This window comes from Colossoma macropomum, unplaced genomic scaffold (assembly GCF_904425465.1).
Source record: "Colossoma macropomum unplaced genomic scaffold, Colossoma_macropomum, whole genome shotgun sequence".
In the NCBI taxonomy this organism is placed as follows: Eukaryota; Metazoa; Chordata; class Actinopteri; order Characiformes; family Serrasalmidae; genus Colossoma; species Colossoma macropomum.
This window is the reverse complement of record NW_023494788.1, coordinates 7,684,681-7,703,391: the sequence shown is the minus strand read 5'-3', so window position 1 is coordinate 7,703,391 and position 18,711 is coordinate 7,684,681. Positions and strand designations below refer to the sequence as shown.

Below are 18,711 nucleotides of genomic sequence, written 5' to 3'. Positions count from 1 at the left end.
TGGCCTTTAAATTGGTCAAGGTCAAAATCAAAATGCCACCAAGAAGTGAGCTGATGCCTCATCCTAACCACTTAATAATCACACAAAAGTCAGTATTGAACTCTAAGCCCAAGCTATACTTGTATTTAACACTTGTGAAGATGACTATAATGATGATTATGACTAAAAGGCCATCTTAACAGTAAGAGAAAATGTGGCTTTACACCATGCCAATAACCGTTCTTTTGCCATAATAAAAAGTGTTGTGCAAGTCGCACTCTCTTATAAAAAGCCATTAACCATGTAATAAGTGTATTAGAAACAAAGCAATTGGTTTTGGTGATCAGTTCAATGAACTGGCCAAAAGAATAAATTAGCCAAGTAAGTAAATAATATCTCAGTGGAAGGCAGTGAAGCCATTTTAAAGAGAGCAGACATGTAACATGGTGTGTCCCTTCACGGCTATGGTTACAAGACCATATGTGTCAATGTTGCTGTAGACACAAAAAAATATGGCACACACCTGGCAGGGTAGAAGTGGGTCATTACTGATGATAATATGAGGCTTTTCTTATTCCTGATTATGCAATGAAATTGGCTTTGGGCCTAAACAAACAAAGACATCTGCACTTTCCCCATTAGGTACAGTCTTAACTCACTGAACTTTTGCTGATGCAATTTCACCTGAAGAACTTTACTGTGTCCCTGAAGCACATAAAGATACTGAAGCTCACAGACGAGTCACAACGAAATACCAGCTATTTCATGGAGAACAAACTCACTGAGAACCACTTACTGTTCTAAAGGTAAGTCTCTGGTTTATTTGATTTCAGATAAAATTATATGTATTGATTAGATTGTTGATATTTCTGTCTGAAACCACAGGAATATATTCCTCTTGAAGAACCAAACCAACGGCTTCTTCTGTACTTTGAATGTGAAAAATAAAAAGTTATGCTAGGACTCCAAAAGACAGTTAGACACCTCAGCTAATAACAAAAATGCAAATGCCATTAATGTACAAGAACAGGCTGCATAGATCTGTGCTCTTTGGCATAAAGAGATACATCATTTCAGCCTGATTATTTACACAAAAAAAAGATGTACTAGCAAAATAAAAATTCCAATCTAAATTCAGGAAACAGAAATGTCAGATGCTGAACATCCCGATCTTTCACTGCACCTTAGCAGGCTTTTTTTTCTCCATACACTGACACAAAGCAACGGTCAGTCTCAGACACCACAACCTTTACAATGCTACACGTCCACCACGTCATCCATGTCTGCACGTCCAATGCTACAGAAGTCCACTTTCTCACCCCTGTAGGTGAGGCAGAGTAGGTCGGTGTCTATTTGTCCTTTCACCCACTTTAATAAGTTAACATTTAAACAACAGTATTTCACGTTTCTACAGTGTGATTCTTTTTATACGACCTTGAGTTCAATAGCCAGAGATTACATCACCAAAAACAAAACTCTGTTTCTTGGGATTACAGGCATTGGTCGCACCCTACTATCACTTTATTAAGGTTACGTTTTTTTCAGCATTCTTTCTTTTCTTTATTTTTTAAGTAGTGGAGCTATGCTGACTCCACGTCAGAAGCTTCACATTTAATTTCAGATCCGCTACTGTCGGAGTGCGCACCCAACAGTACACAAAGCCATGTAATGCTTTTGCTGTATGCTTAAAGAAAAAACCTATAGCCTGGCACTCACTGCTGAGTTTTGGTAGGCATGACTGTAATTAATAACTTCTTTTAATATCTTTAATTAGATGCTCAACAATAAGAGATCTAGCCACTCATCATCCTAAATGTGAGATGTCTTTTGATACTGCTACTACTACTCAATAACAGATTTAATGTCAAGTTTTAGAATTATTTGTTGTTAAAATAATAAATCCATTTTGACGCTCTGATCTTTTCACTAAAAATTGTGTCCCTCTTATCAACAGCTTTGTACCTCAAGCTGTAGTCACATCAGGTAGTGTTTGATTTTTTTAGTGGATGATAGATAAGAGTTTGGCTCTATGGAAAGCCATTTTAGCTCTTACTCCACATTTTTTATATCACAAATTTAATCTGAACAAGTAAAAGTGTTAGTTATACTAGTAAATACGAGATTTGACAGATAAGATGTTGAGATTCCTACTATAACACGTCAGAATCCATCTCTTAACTAGTGAAAACTGAATTGATACATATGCACATAAAAACAGCAAGTTTGTGTATATGTAGAAAGCAAAGTTAGAGAAGGTCAGCTGTGTTGCTATTGTAGCGTCAGCATAGACGGAGGCACGGAAAGCATTGTGCGTACAGGAAAATGCTCTTTTATTTTAAACAGGAACTTCAAGAAGAATTGCCCAATCCAGCACTACTCCAACACTAAACACAGGGAGGGGGTAACGCTAGTGGACACAACATACAAGGAGGATAGACACCTCTAACACACTGTAAACCCTCCCTACTTGGTCACAATTACAATAATTAACACAACTACTCTAATAACAACACAACATCAGCAAAAACAGCAACAATAATTGTTCTTCACATCGAGAGTGTGGCGCTTCCCAAGAGCCATTTTGCACGGACAAACCCCCTAAGCTACTTACAGCATTACAGCCCGTGATGGATGCCACACTCTTGAAATTCGCAGCTTTAAAGACCCTTTAGCATCATGTCTGATTTTGTAAAAGAAAAAAGTGCATGTCAAGTTCTGAAAACAAACACAAGTGCATTAATACCGTCTTTCACATAAAAGTCTGAAACTGACGGACTGTGGCACTGCATACATTTTTCAAAACAAGTCAAGAATTTTCTGCATTGAATGGATGCTCTCAAAATCAGGCTGACCGATCAGAGCTTCACTGTCACGGTTGCAGTCTTTTGAACAATGTTTATAGCCAGTGTGTGGAGGAGTCTGGCTGCAGTAAGGACTCCACGGCACATGTGTGGCATAAATACATCACCAAGTCATCAAGCAGTCAGACAAACACAGAAGAACTTACTTAGCAATCTGCGTTCTAATCTAAAATACATTTTCAGAAGCAAACATCATTGCTGAAAAGACAGTACTTTGTTTCCTTTTATTACATGTTTAAATCATTGTCATATTTTACGCTATACCATAGAAACGCAGGTTCAAATAAGCATTATTACTTATAAAATCAATTAGGGCTGGACCGAATATTCGACTATATTCGTTCGTTGGGTAGGTATTCAGCTTTTAATTTTGGAATGCAGGTATTCGTGCTAGGTTTTTTCTTTTTTGGCTAAATGTAAGCTATCTATAAAGAACTGCAAAATACTGTAACGTTTGGGGTTCTAGGGAGAAGCTTAGACAACTCGAGGTTACAGCTGAAAACAGCACCCAACACGGTGAGAAGAAACACAGCCTCTCCAGCACTAACAGCTAAATACACAGCCCTCTGCTCTACTCTGAAATACCCACCACTCCACCTGTATTCAGGCTCGTCAAGATAAAAGTCTTTGTATGAATAAATCTAAAACAGCCCATATATACATTTCTTCTCTTTAAAAAACTGAACTACTTACAACCTGCCGTGGTTTTCAGAACGGAACTGTGTTCAGGATTTAAGATTAAAACCACTAATCAAGATTATAAGCCCTTTTTAGCCAAGTACGTTCTCATATACAAGTAATTCATGGTGAGTGTTTACTTTGTTGTAATGACAACTGGCAGAGCACAGCTAACAATCTAATCTCCTCATTTATTGTAAATTCATTTTGAAGTGACTGTATTTGGCCGTTTTGTATTAAACGTAAAAGAGGTAGCGTAACAGCATTGAAAACCTTAATATAATCTCTTCTTTAAGTTTTTAATGAAATGTGTTGATAAATTCAGTATGAGGCAGAAATAAACAATTACAATCCAAAAGATCAGTCACAAAAACTACATTTTTGGAAAACCATTCCAAATTATTAAATTACAATTATTCCATAGTGTAGAATTATGAGGTGTGAAGTTATGGGTAAAAACTCTTGATTTAAGGTTTTCTTCATCTTTCCAAATCAAAATTTAGACTCGCTCTTAAGGCTTCTTCTTTGGTGACAACAATTCCTAGATTTTTCACTTTTAACTGGAATGTTACACGACATATTGGCGCTGCAGGAATGAATTGGTAAGAATTCTCATTTGTTAATATTTAACCATAATCCTGATCCTTTTGGAATTAACTGCCTCGCTTGCTTTGGGTATAAGAATAAAACTGTGTCATTTGCAAACTGGCTTATTATGAATTTTTTCCCAATATTTTGATGCTGTTCAGTTCTGCAGGGTCACTGAGGCAAACGTCTTCCTCCGGAGCTCCCAAAAAACACTTTTTGTGAATAGGTACTTGGGCGAGTGACTGACACTGAGATCTGCAGCTGGCAGTTACTGTTAGCAGTGTATTTGATGTACGTTCGATGAAAGCACTGAACTCTACGTGGCACTTTCCATGAAAAGAGTTCAGTTATGTTCCGTTATCTTTTTAAAAGCAATAAAGTGACCGCTGTTGTTTATTTCTGTGAAAAGCAAAAGGATCTGTACTTTATTTTGAAATAAAATTATTTAAATTAGCATTTAAATGATCACAATGTCTGAATTCACCTTTAATATGGTGATTTTCGCCTGTCCCACCTCACTGACATTGAACTTCTCTATGAAATACATTCATTAAAACCTTCCAGTAACATCATAATTACAATGTTATTTGGTTCATTTACATGCAATATAGTGTTGAAAGAATAATTTTTCCCTAATTATTTTTTAACAACAACAAAAAAAGTCATCTTAACCTGTGTCCCACATTTTAGCCGTAACTCTGTTACCCATGCCTGTTCCCCTTTGTAAAAAAAAATGGAACTGCGGAATTGCAGAATGACGATGAGAGGCGTTTTCTATTCTCATTCTGTTTTCTAATTTACACACAAAAACTGGTTTGGCACTCAACCCTAACTTTTAACAAGTTTTTGTTAAAAAAAGGATGTCAAGCTAACCACCCCAGAATGCTAGCTTATTCCAATTTCGCAACTCTGTTAACTGTTTTTTAACCAACAATTATTTAAATGAAAAGAAATGAAAACAGCTTGAAACAAAGATTTTAATGAAAACATTTCGATTAAAACAATTTTTCAACTTTTACTTCTGCTTTATGTTGTATACTTTATTTTTCTTTTTTGCTGCATTAATCTTTACTTAATGGGCAATGATATGATCTCTGTGTTCAACCCTGTTAACTCGCTTCAACCCAGATTTTAACCCTATTATGTTATGAAAATTGGCAAATAGAGTATATATATATATACACACACACATATATATATATATATATACACATATATAGCTGCTGTCGGAACAAAACCTCATCTCCATTTTTCAGTTTTTGACATAATTTGAAAATGCCTACAGGTCTGATTCCATTGACTTACATTAAAAGTAAAGTAGGTTTCTTGCTTCTCCTGTAAAGTTACCATTTTGGAGACACATTATTTGTAAAGTATTTCAGAAATATATATGCATTTATTGCTATGCAATAATGAATTCATTTAACACAGGCTTTTAAATGCTATTTATCTCCCTAAAAACTGGTAACAAGGTTGCAAAACAATACTGTACATTTTAGGAATAAAAAACAGCTCATAAAGTGTCTGATTTGACAGCCTGAGGTGGAAAATAATATTTTGTGAAGGTTAGGCGCTTACTTTGATTACAAATTTGTAAAAGCCAAAAGGTAACTTTAAAGAGTTTCGGGGGCTAAATGAACTCTATCGACAGAAAAAGCTGCTTACTTTGAATGTTTTCATTACATGTAGGTATAAAATAAATACTGGACAATGACCCAAAGGGCCTCAGTCAGCTATTTAACGTTAGCCGTTACTGAGCTAGGATATGCCAACAGTACTCACCACTTGAATTGTTTGAGATGTTCTTGTTATTACTCCACTGTTTCAACCGCCTAGAACAAAACAACGTTACAATTAAAATACATTTAGTTAGTGTTCACCTCATTATGGTAACCATGCTAGGCTAACGTTACTAGCTAGCCCCACTGGTTACACAGAAAAGTCAGCCGACACTAAAAGTGGTAGGTCACGATAAATTACCCTTAGCGGAGGTTATTTCAGTATTACTTGGGAGAGATGTTGCTATAGTTTGGTAATAATACGTTCAGTATAATAAAGCCAAGCATAACTAACAGTAGAACAGAACTACTTAACCTACACTGTATGGGTTCCTCCTCAGTGACGGTTGGCTCGCACTTGTCCGTTAAATTTCTGTTTGTTTTTGAATTTTAAAGGAGGGTGTGGTTTTGTGCGCGCGCAGAACGTTAACGTTAGCAGTGCGGCAAGGCAAGCCTTCGTTTAAGTAAACGGTAGAGGCTGTGGATCTTAATGTGATCGACTAACCATCTGGATTATTTAGTGTACAAAGTATGCTTTTTCTCTTGGAAATATAATTTAGTAAAAGTATTTACTATCAATAACACTTGAGTAAACTATAAATATCCCTAAATAATGCTTAAATGAAGTAGTTGTTTTGTTTTTTTTTGCTATATTTTTCCTAGATATAGCGAAAATAATGCCTATATTCTTTCTTTCATATTCATATTAGTAGCTTGTTGGACGTTGCTTAGTGCAGTGAACAAATTATTGGCTGATTTGCACTCATGGAACTTGTGCAATTGTAGTTTTTGTGGTAAACTTAAGTGCATTCCAAAAGATCCTGACACAAACTGTTCTTTTACCGTATCATGAGTGTTGTCCAAGAATAAAACAAAACTTTGTCCTGTTTTGGTGATTGTACATTAGTGTTTTGATCATTTCTTTTCGGTGGCTTTTCTCTTCTCACATATTTGTGCATCAGTTTCTGATTAACACTCATTGGAAGCAACTGAAGCCATTTTAGTGGCGGCATCTATGTAACATGCTGTGGTGGGCATAAGTCATGGTCACAAAACCCTAAACAGTTGTGCGCCAAAGTTGCTGTAGACCTCCAACTGGACATTGGACAAAAACAAAACATGGCACATGCTTGGACAGGCAGAACTAGGTCAATACTGATGATACTGATAATATGAGGCTTTTCTTATTTATGATTATGCAATGAAATTGACTCTGGGCCTAAACAAACAAAAGCACCTGCACTTTCCCCATTAGGTGAAGTCTTAACTCGCTGAACTTTTGCTGATGCAAGTTCATTTGAACAACTTTACTATGAATTTCCCATCCAAAAAAATTAGCTATTAGAGCACATATGATAACATACAATACAGGGATGACTCTAACAGCTGTTCAGTACAGGAAAGTACAAAAAAAAACACCCAAGTTACTAAAAGCAAGAACAGAAATGTCTGCTGGTCACTGTGTAGTAATGTACTGTACCTCACTGTCCTTGGAGCCATGTAAACTTTGTAATGCCACTTGGGTGGTTCAGAATAATGGAACGAAACTGCTCTCCTGAGTCATCACATTTATCATATCTGCTGTGTTTAAACGGAACTATAAAAACAGAGAATTTAAAGTGACATATGACCAGTGGTGCCTACTCTTATAGTGAATCAGTAACATTTGAATAGTGAGTAATAAAAGTTTATGATCACATGGAAGTAGAAGTAAATATGAACTTCAAAACAGTGTTTTTGGGATTGGCTTAATAGATGTCAAAGGCATTTTTTCATGAGTCAGACCAATCCTTACCGACCATCTATAGATATCCGCCTACCCAGATAAAAAGGGGGTCATGTTCTAAGACTAAATCACTAAAAAGCTTGTATTTATTTTAACTGATTTTTTTGTTATAAAAAGTAATTTAAAAGTAGTCAGAAACGTCCAACAAATATTTAATAGGAAAGACAAAACTGCTAGTTGCTCAAAACTGCTTGTGTGCCACTCACAAAAATAGGATATATGTCCAGAGCAATGTCTAAAATAATTATATTTCAAACAAGAACAAGCTGTCTCAAGAAGGTTTAAAGTTAAAGCCCACAGACAGTTCAGGGTAGCATTTAAAGTCAATAAAAATTACTGAACAACCACCAAAAACAACTAACCCGGCAAAAGGTAAGAGACCATACTGGCTCCAACTGGTCTCGCAAAGTTAATGACATTTCTGATAGAGCTACACTTTGAAATCACTGCTTATTAGACACCTTATATCGGCTGCTGTCTTGACTATACAGCTAAGTGTCAAGGCCGTTTTCTTCAGTAGACAACGAACACATTAATTGATTGAGTTATTTCACAAAGTCCACTGAAGTTTAAAATATATTACTTTAGATCATCTGCCATAAAACATTTAGACATCAAATCCATTTTAATGATCATTCAGACAAACATTGTAATTCAGTGCTTTCCTTTGTCAAATATTACAGGGACCTACGCCATCTCTGCCACACTTTAGGGAAATATAAAGCAAGTCTTTTAACTCTTTCATTTCAGTGATCAACAGAAAACACAGGTTTAAATCCAAATTCTGTGTTTTGAACTGAAATATTGTGATCAACTTCCCCTCTGATTGAATCATTTATGTTTTATGGGTATTTACATTCCTTCTAAAAGTTTGGTAATTTAGACCATGAAACTTTATTGCAAGACCATTTCAGGCAGGAGTGCTGCATATTGCTCTTTTACATGAAATAAATAGGACTTGTAAACACTTCACAGCTACACATTCTCCGTTTATGGTCTTTCACTTAAGTGCCCTCAGCTTTGATGTGGTCTCTCCGGTTGGCAAATACACACTTCATGCTGGAGAGCAAAATGTCACTGTCGCTACATTTCAGAGTCACAATGAATCGGCACATTCCTGTGTTGGGGCAGGCTGAAAACACCCGAATCCTGTCCGAGCCGAGAGGCATCAAGCATGCGAGGTCCTCGATGAAATACCGCACCGCCACCCGCATGTAGGCACCATGGGTCACCACAAGGGCATGAGCAGGAACGTTCTGGACGCCATCATCCGGGCGACCTGCGAGAGGACCGTCCATTTCGGCGTGCTGGGTTTCCTCATCCAGCTGTATTTTGTCTCGATGGTCGTCAGCCATCTGCTGAAACATGGCTTTAAGGAACGTGCTGATCCGTACCTTCACCTTAGAGGAAAACAATCTCTGTAATCATTCTAATGGAAGGCAGTATGGCACAAATAACATCATGATACTTCAGACACACATAGATAGATACTTTTGGCACAGACACAATGCACCAGCAAAACAAAAGTGGCACATTTAGAGAAGGTCATGGAAAACTTTAAGTACAATGATATTTTTTTAATTCAATGTTTGTATAAAAACTATTCAGTGAGAATCACTTTGGTAAATATTTATACTGCGATACATAAGCTAATATTTATGCACACATACATACAGCACATTTTATGTTCTCATACTACGTAAAATATTACTGCTAACATGCTAATCTAGATTAAGGTAGCAAAATTATCTATCTGAGTTAAGCCCAGTGAACCCCAAAACAAAAAATCTGGACATGAAACATTTATCATTATAATATATACTTATTATTATGTTACAGTCATTATATATAGAGCAGATTCTACTAAGCCAATATGAAAGTTTCAGTCAGTTAGTCTGAGAAAGCTGCTTTTCCCTCACTCAGTCAGCCACTGTTTTGCAAGCCTGCATTTTAGTCACAATTTTTTTTATATTTATTTTTACAACCAGAACCTTTTGCCCCACTACTATTGGAGGTGTGGTGCCAGCCCTGCCCCCACTCCCACGCACCTGATCCATGGTCTCTCCCTCTGGTGGAGTGTATTCTGGGATTGGCTGGCCTGCTGCTTTAGCCATGTTCTTCATGTCCTCCACACGGCCTCCCTCGGCAACACCAAAGCTCTGCAAAACACTACAGCTCAAGCCTTTCACCAGTCCATTTTCAGTGGATCAATAGCATGCATGGCTGATCATTCTCTGAATCAGATATACTAGAACAGAACTTTCACGTCCAGGAGGTTTGACTCCTCTTTGGAAGTTTCATAAGAGTGTTTACAGATCTTCAATTACAGGATTTTATTGGTTCACTCGTACAAGAAGTTTATAACCTCATTATAACTACTTTGGTAAACAAAAGTTGAATAAAATAAAACATATCATTTTTTTCAGATGTAATGAGGCTGAAGACTTTTGTACTTACCCTCTCTTTAAGCGATGAATGAGTAACAATGTGTAAATCACTGCATGTCTTATTTTTCCGCACAATAATTTCAGCCGTCTGTAATGTAGAACACATGCACAGCAGAGTCAGTTAATTTAGGTCTTAAGCCACTGTTCATGTGACTGTGATTACAGCCATTTGTTTTCACTATTTATTTTTCAAGGGAAATGCGTTAGCTGCATATTCTCATCTATATCCTGGGGAACACGTAAAGGGGTAATGTCAGACAGGCCGCACAATGTATTTTTGATGGGTTGGGCAAGAATCTTGGGGCCATTCTTCTAGATCTGCATGACGACTGCAAATAGCAGGCCAGACTAGTAAAATTCAAATTGGTACACAGTGCTGTAGTTGGGACTCGAGACCATAAACAAGCAGTGTCGGTCTCGATATCACGGGACTCAGTCTTGTCTTGATCTCGGGGTAAGGTGGACTCCATCTGAGGTAACTAGAAGCTGAATTATTATTATCAATAAAACCAGAGTAAACATAATAAAACATTCCTCTCTCTGTGTAATAAACTCTCTGCAGATGCGTTGCTAGGATACAGACAGAAGCAGGAAAACAAACAAAACTGACAAAAACTGACTGAAACAGACGGAAGTTTCAATGTCCGTTTAAAATGAGTAACAACAAAGATTACTTTCTTTATTCCATCACCTGTTAAGGTGATAAGGTGACTTCTGATAAGGAGTTCCACCTTACATGGAAAATGTTAACTAGCATCAAAAGAATAATAATAATGTTACTGAGAACTGTAGTTCACTGTTCAAATTACATTGTTACACATATTACATTCTCTACACAAATCTGCTGATAGAACATAATTATACTTAACATAATTGGCTATTTTCTGCTGTATTTAGCTTTTTTTATGTGGCCAAGTATTATCATTAATTTCTTCCCCCAACAGTCATTATTACTGTAATATTTACACTGTAAAATATGAGACGTCTGCTCAACTTAAAATTATATAGTAACTGATTACATGGCTTTTCTTGACTTTGACTCAACTTGAGTTCACCCAATTCAAACATTTATGGACACAAAATCTGAGTTGCTACATGTGTTCTTGAGTGGTGCATCAGACTAAACCAACAACCCAACAGGAGGATGTGAGTTTGAAGCTCAGCAATGCCATAGCCATCCATAACTGTGTACCCAAGAGGAAGAAATGTCTAGGATAATGTGATGTAGTCCTGTCTGGGGAAATTGAGTATAAAAAACAAATTTGTTTCATTTTCCTAACTGAGATGCAGAACTAAAGAATTAAGACTCAGCTAAAGAGTTTGAGTTGGGTGAAGTCTTGTGTCCTCAAGTTGAGTCAACTAAGAAAAGCCATGTAATCAGTTATTGTATCTATTATATATTTGGAGTTAAGCTGACCTCTCATTTTTAACAGTGTAAAAGACAATGTAGTAATGTTTTTGGCTATATATTTACTGGTATATTTTACGAAATATAACAATGTATTAGTATATATGATATATAAGTAATGATAATAAATGTACAATTAACTACAAACAAATTTCATTTTTTATTTTTTTTTGGTTTAATTTGGTTTAGGCCAGTCCATGTATCAGTCGTGACACTGACTTGACGTGTCCCAGTCTTGGTCTCGACTACAACACTATCAGTACAAATTTCAACAAATGAATCATAAAGAAGCAGGGGTCAAGGAAAGTCTATTTTTAGACGATACAGTTAGCCCAGTTGGCAGTTAATATAGCCTACATTAACCCACCTATTATCTTTGGGGTCAATTTGACCCCGTTCAATGTTTAACGTCTCTAAATAAATGAATGACAGCTGCAAAGAAACAAAGTACCTGACACAAATGTGGTTAACAATTTTAATTATTTTCTAGATGTTTAAATTGCTGGGGTCAAATTTACCCCAAGGATAAAGATTTTAGTAAATTTAAAGATAACAGAAGGATTAAGCAAGACAGACCTGACTAACTGAAGTTACAGACCATTCAAACATGTTCTATAGATGTGCTTTGCTCAAGGGCACAGTGGCAGTGATAAGAGGAAGGGGACAGATGATTCAGCATGCAGCCTTGCGGGACCATGATATCACCCTTTGGTGTGAAGCAACAACCCTTTGGTTCAGGGTGTGTAACCTTATAATCTGAGCCACCACACCTCCAACTATAATTGCATCATTCATGCCATAAAACACACAGTAACTCCAGTGTGTATAAACTATGCTGAAGAGTTTCAGCACATACACTCACAGATAAAACATCGTAAACTGCTAATTTAATCTGCTGGTGTGACACTGAAAGTAGGGAAGGACAGAGCGATACTGAAATATCAACACATGCGATCCTGACGTTTATTTTTGAAAATCCGTCCTCACATGAAAATATCAATTCTACATGTTTACTAAAAGCAGTAAACTGAATATACATCAGTATTATTAAATTGATTACGAAAAAGATCAGAGCAAATAAATGTGTATGATAGGAGCTACTTTTTCTTCTGCCCCCTCCCTCTGGTTCTTACACAGGCACAGACAGCCCCACTTTAGATGCAGTGAATGCTCTAATGGCAGATCATTTGGAGTTATTTCCCTAAACAGTAAGTTTATGTGGTAGTTTATTTAATAATTTTTATTAGTCTGCACTGTAAAAATCACAAAGAATTCCCCCTTTTAAAGTATCGGTGTCAGTATTGGCACCAGGATGTTAGCCTTGGTATTACTTGGCATCAGGTCAAACAGAAAATCAGTGGTATAGCTCATCCTTAACTGAAGTCAAACAGTAACAGTTTTCTCATAAGGTCACCCTAAAATCACAAAGGACATCTGTTTATCTGGTTAGCTCATGTGTCTGGTCACACCAGGCATGAGTCATCATATCACGCCATTTAAGTCTTTGATCCTAATGTAATGAGTTTGGCCTGGCTCCAACACGTCTTCTGAGTTGATTATGTAACCATGTATTTATGGGCAAATTTGCCCATCCACAGTGGCTCAATTCATATTACAAAGATAATGCAGCTGAATGATAAAGTAAGTTCTTAAACAAATGCATTTTAACTTGCATTTGAATATTTTCTTGTCTGCCATGTTGTTCCAACCCTCCACTTTGAGTGGTCCTAACCTATATTGATGCAGTCCTTGCCAAAGGCCGCACTAAAGGTGCATAGTGGGCGCTTGTGTGCACCCTTTTTCATGGAAAAATGAGAAATAGGACACGCTACAGCAAGGATTCCCAATCGCATTGCTGACGACCCTGTTGCTTTGTACATTTTTGTGTTTTCGATACTCTAGACGCCTTGTGGTCTTCACTGGCACAAGCAAATGAAGTCCACAGGACTGAAAGTGTGGGACAGTCCACAGTTCAGTGCCTTGGTGAGATTCTAATGCTAGCTGTTTTGAAGATATCAGCGAAGAAAGTTAACACTGTGAGAATGTCAGGGCACTGTCTGCCCCACAAAGATACGATACATATCTGCACATTCATGGTCTTAATCAGTCCTTGCACACTTTTGATAAATTCATAAATTAGTGCGAAAACCCACAAACCGCAAGTGTGGGCTTTGGGACAGGCCACATGTCTGACCACACTAACAGAAATCGAGCTGTAGCTAAAAGGCACCCCCTGCCTGTCATGAACACATTCTGCAGCATCTTTTCCTTTTCACACGGATCACCTGCTTGGCACGTTTCATGTCACTGGCAAAGACATTAGTGAACTGGACGTCTTGGAGGTAGTGTCCAGCAGCTTCTGCTTGCTGTATCCCAACTTCAGACAGAGAAGAGTCTATCCCCTGGCCTGAAAGAGACATACAGCCTTGACAACTCTGAGGAACAATGGTATCAGAGGCTGTTTGGTCATAAACAAACTTTACCTTGAAGCAGTCTGTCCTTGTTGTATTGTGTCTCACCACTGAAAATATGCATAAGGTTAAAAATCAGACAACATTCAGTTTTAACATGCAGAAGCCATGATTTAAAACTTAACTGTGGACTGGTGCTTAAAAAAGTTGTCATTAAGTCATCATAACATCAGTTAGTGCCTACACTGTGCTGGACACACAGCTCCGGTCCAGAAGTTTGGTAGCTTTTCTACTCAAACACACCCACTAAACCTGGCAATTAACAGATGAGTGTAATGAGGTGTGTTTGAGCGGGTAAAACACCAAACTATGCTGGACACCGGCCCTCCAGGACCACAGTTGTGCACCCCTGGCCTACACCCTGCGTTGGGGTACTATATAAAGGACTGGACTGGAATATTCCCTGACTATTTTTAGTTATTATAACGCAGTCATGCAACCAATGCAGCTTCCGTTGAATACATCACATTGAGATGGACCTAGCGTTCACTGCCACAGCCTGCGTTCTAGCACTGACCTTTACACAGACCCTACAGTAGGCGGGACGAAACTCTATACTGCATAAGCAGCCACAGAAGAACATGTGGTGTCAACAGTGTATATTAGTCCATGTTGAACCTGCATTTTGGTTTATTTTGTCCCGCGTTTTACCAAGAAGTCAGCAGAGCAGAGCAGGCTGACCTACGAAACTAGGAAACGCTGCCTGGTTAATCTCTTCGACAAGCGTCGAAAAAACCGAGAATGAAAAAAAACATACATTCAACTTACTGTCTGACTATCGTCAAACCGAATGAGAGCATTAGCTTATTAAAGAAAGAGAGATGTTAGCACCAAAACTGCTAGAAAGGCTGAAATTTAAGCCCCAGTCCAGTCCTGCCGGCTTCTTCTGCCTCTCCGTGTTTTGGTCTTGCTGTTGTGCTCTGACGTCACAGTCCGCCTTGGAACCCGATTGGCCTAAAAGTGTAACAAGTGCTGGGATTCAGTTTAGCGAACCGATTCTTTCAGACTGTATGTGATTCCACGATTCGTTGATTCACCAGTCAAGTCAACTTTATTTACATTCTTATGAAAGAAAGAGGAGGCCAGCCACAGCCCAGAGAGGGAAAACAGCTCATTTAAAGCTTCTTCTCGATTGATTACAATGCAGTATTTTATAGGATGTTTTTTAAGTTACATTTAAAAGTTATGAACACATGAACTTTGCTTAGAGATCTATTCGGCGTGACTTGTGAACCGGTACGACCAATGTTCTCAAAAGAACCGATTTAAAGGAACCGACTCACGAGTTCACCGCTATTATTTACTTATTGAAATAAAACCGTGCATGGGAGCATATTCTTGACTTTATTCAAATTCAGATGCAAATTTAAATTTGATGAAAATGAAAAAATGAAAATGCTCATCGAATTGTGTATTTACAGTTGCATTTCCGATGTGAGTATGCATTATTATAGATATAATTCTAATTCTATATAAATTCTATATAATCCTGATGTAAAATGTGTATATGCATTTCTGTGTACCCTGCTGAAAAAAGACTATTAGAACTATTATGGTAAAAACCTGTTAGATTTGGTTTCTAATGGAAGTTGACTTAATGGTTACCTTTAGAGACCACTAGGTTTCTGTAGGATATCTTTAGATCCCATTAGGAAACCATATGGAATCAGTCCAGGACACCTGTAACTACTAGAATCCTTTTTACTGTGATATCAACCCACATAACATGCTTTAAGAGCAACTTGCAGTACTTTGGTGGTGAGGCCTGTATCAAGCATTCAATGTAAACTTCTGCACACCTGAAAAAATGTCATATTGGTAGGTGCATTAAGGACAAAGCAAAATGTGACTCAAAAACATGGGTTTTTCATACACGTCGAGATGTATGAAAAACCCAGAAAACACAACATCCCATTAGTGACTACTGGACATCACCAGGAACCAGCAGAAACTTTTGATTGTGTCTATGATTTTTTTCAGCAGGATATAATGGCTGGGAAAAGTTAATATGGAAAAGCAATGCTTTTGACATTTCACTTTCATTGTCTAGATGGTCTCAATCTAACATATTAAAACCAGAAAAACAATCGTCCATTTGCCGTTGCATTTCCTCATTGTTGTGCTCCAGCTCTGCCAGAATTCAAATGCAATTGTAAACATGATTGCAATTGCATTTTCATTGTTAATGAACACACAATAACAATCTGAATAACATCCAGAATATGCTGCCATAGCCATGGGTTTATTCGGACTATTACTTATTATTATTTTCAACAACCACAAGCACTACACATTACAGCAGGTAAATCGCTCAAATCCTGATAGAAAATCAGAAGATTTCCAGCAGCAGAATTTCTCACACTATCCTTGGCTCTAGTTGAGCCACTTAAACCTTCAGCTCACCTGAAAGATTCAGGTGAAAGCTGGCTAATCAGTTTAACTTCATTTGGTAGTCTACTCTTCAGGTCATAGAGGCCTAAACCTGGTGGACAGTTTGAAGTTATTTTGTCAGGGAGTTTCAGAGTGTGAAAAGAATAACTAATGGCTCACTAATAAGAGATTACATGATCTTCGTTTATTAGGTTAGTGTTAGGTAAGAGCCGGGGCAGTTGGCAGTAATGTAATGACCAGTAGATAGTAATAAAAGTTACTACTAATAATACTATTATGCTATGATATTATTGCAATTCTGTCAGTTTCAGTCTAAAACTTATACACCCTCTGTATTTTTCTAGCACTTTCTCATTCATTTGGCTGATCCAAACAGGCTGACATGCTGTAAGACAGAATGAACTAACAACCTATTACCAAACAGGAGAGAACAATACAGGACTGATATGGCGCCACACTCTTTGAAGCAGATATTTATTGAACAGAGGTTGTGCAACAGACATAATTGAGGTACATGATAATGTCATAGTGGAGGGAGGAGACAGAATCCATATTGTCATTTTTGACACTTAAATGCTTAAAGAGTAATTTGAAGGCAGTAATATGGCAGTGAGGCCTCTAATGGGCAGTTAATGTAAAGGTAACTTCGGCACACCTGAAAAATGTCATCTTGGCAGGTGCGTTAAGGACGAAGCAAAGTGCGACTCAACAAACATGGGTTTTTCATATATGTTGAGATGTTACAATGAAAATGATGATTGTAGACGATCCAAGCTTGAGTCACATACATAATTCAAACATTCCAGACGCAAAGATATTAATATTTGTGTTTAGCTCAGTTCTAACATCTGAAGGAATAGGCACTTTTGTTCCACCCCTCCTTCCACTATGGTTGGTTGAAGTCCAGGTGGGAGCCTGCTGACGTCCACTGACAAGGGACCATTATAAGTCCCGTCCCTCGGAATCTCTACTTTACGCTGTCCTTCGTCGGCTCCCGAAAAACTGTGATGAGTTGTGAGGTACTGAGAGATTTGTTTTCTTTTGTCCAGTAAACCTGAGGTATAGACATACCGTACTTACAGACTGTGACAGGGAAAAAGTAGGAGAGCAGGAAAACGAGAGATAAAAAAAACAAACGAAAAAGGAAAAGAATCATGCTTTAAGAGCATACTGTACAAAAAGAGCATTTCCAGTCGAACACTCGTTTCATTTCATGATCTTCTATAACCCTCTACTTCTGCATTCTCAAAGTATTCTGTAAGCAGTAAAATAATTATAATACAATTGTTTATAAAATAGCAGCACACTCAAGTGACATCACAACTATGTTATTTTTGTGTATAAGTTGAAACAAAAATCATAGCTTTTTAGCAGCGAAAAAAAAAATAATAATAATAACTCAATAAAAAATATTGACACTTGATTGATGTCTTCACAACCACTTCTACCTCTCTTCACTTTGGAATACAGTATCTTAACCCTTAAGAAGAACAATTTCGGTCCATATCCAAAAAATCAAACCACATAGCCACCCATAGGATCTAAAAAAAAAAACAGTACTACAGTTCATTTTTTTCAGAGCAGAGCTGGGGAAGGGAATAAAACAGGAGAATGTCATACAATCAGTTGACAAAGGGTCTGTTTTGGTGAGCAAATGGAAGTAACCTGACCTACGGAACCCAAACGCCTTTTGGAACTCATCAGGATTTATGGGGAATTTAAGGGAATTTATGAGCAGACCGTCTCCTTCACCCCACAGAAAGACGCATAAACACAGACTACACAAACAAAGCTGGACTGCCCCTGACCGCCCCCTCTGTAGAGGCTTGTGCATGAGTGATGTGTCGTGCACATCACCATAGTCTTGTCTATCGTGGAACGTATTAAATCCAGTGCCAGTCCAACCTTTGGAAGCAGCAGGTTTTTGTAAAGGAGATGACTGGACAGTGGACTTTATAGGCTAGACCAATGCACAGAGACGCAGGGCAGAGCATCACTCATCGCATCAATAAGAATCAAGGCACCATATGAAACAAACATTTTTTTCTCTAATAGAGCAGCTTCACCAGTTCATCTATAAATTAGACAATATCTGCCCTTGCGTGCAAATTACTGATGTTGCAAGGCTTTAATTTACTATCTATGAATGCACAACAACCAATTAGCATGTAACTGAACAGCAAACAAAATCGCAAGAAAACGGGGGTTTAAAAAAATTGTCATTTCCCTCAATTTAAAAAATTTTGGAATGTTTATATTTTTGACGTTGGAATGTCCACACTGGCTATCATTGGTGGGCCCAACATAACATGCCATGGTTTCAA

At 37.6% G+C, this 18,711-nt stretch overlaps 1 protein-coding gene across 1 annotated transcript; it reads right to left on the bottom strand.

Annotated features, from left to right (window-relative positions):
* Window positions 1–7,829: 7,829 nt before the first annotated feature.
* tigara (TP53 induced glycolysis regulatory phosphatase a) lies at window positions 7,830–14,926 on the bottom strand. The gene is made up of 6 exons (XM_036568216.1): window positions 14,765–14,926; window positions 14,009–14,046; window positions 13,811–13,932; window positions 10,128–10,205; window positions 9,719–9,829; window positions 7,830–9,070 (listed from the first exon to the last, which is right to left on the bottom strand). The coding sequence occupies exons 1-6, from the start codon at window positions 14,794–14,796 to the stop codon at window positions 8,675–8,677; spliced, it is 777 nt and encodes a 258-aa protein (XP_036424109.1). The 5' UTR covers window positions 14,797–14,926; the 3' UTR covers window positions 7,830–8,674.
* Window positions 14,927–18,711: the final 3,785 nt, after the last annotated feature.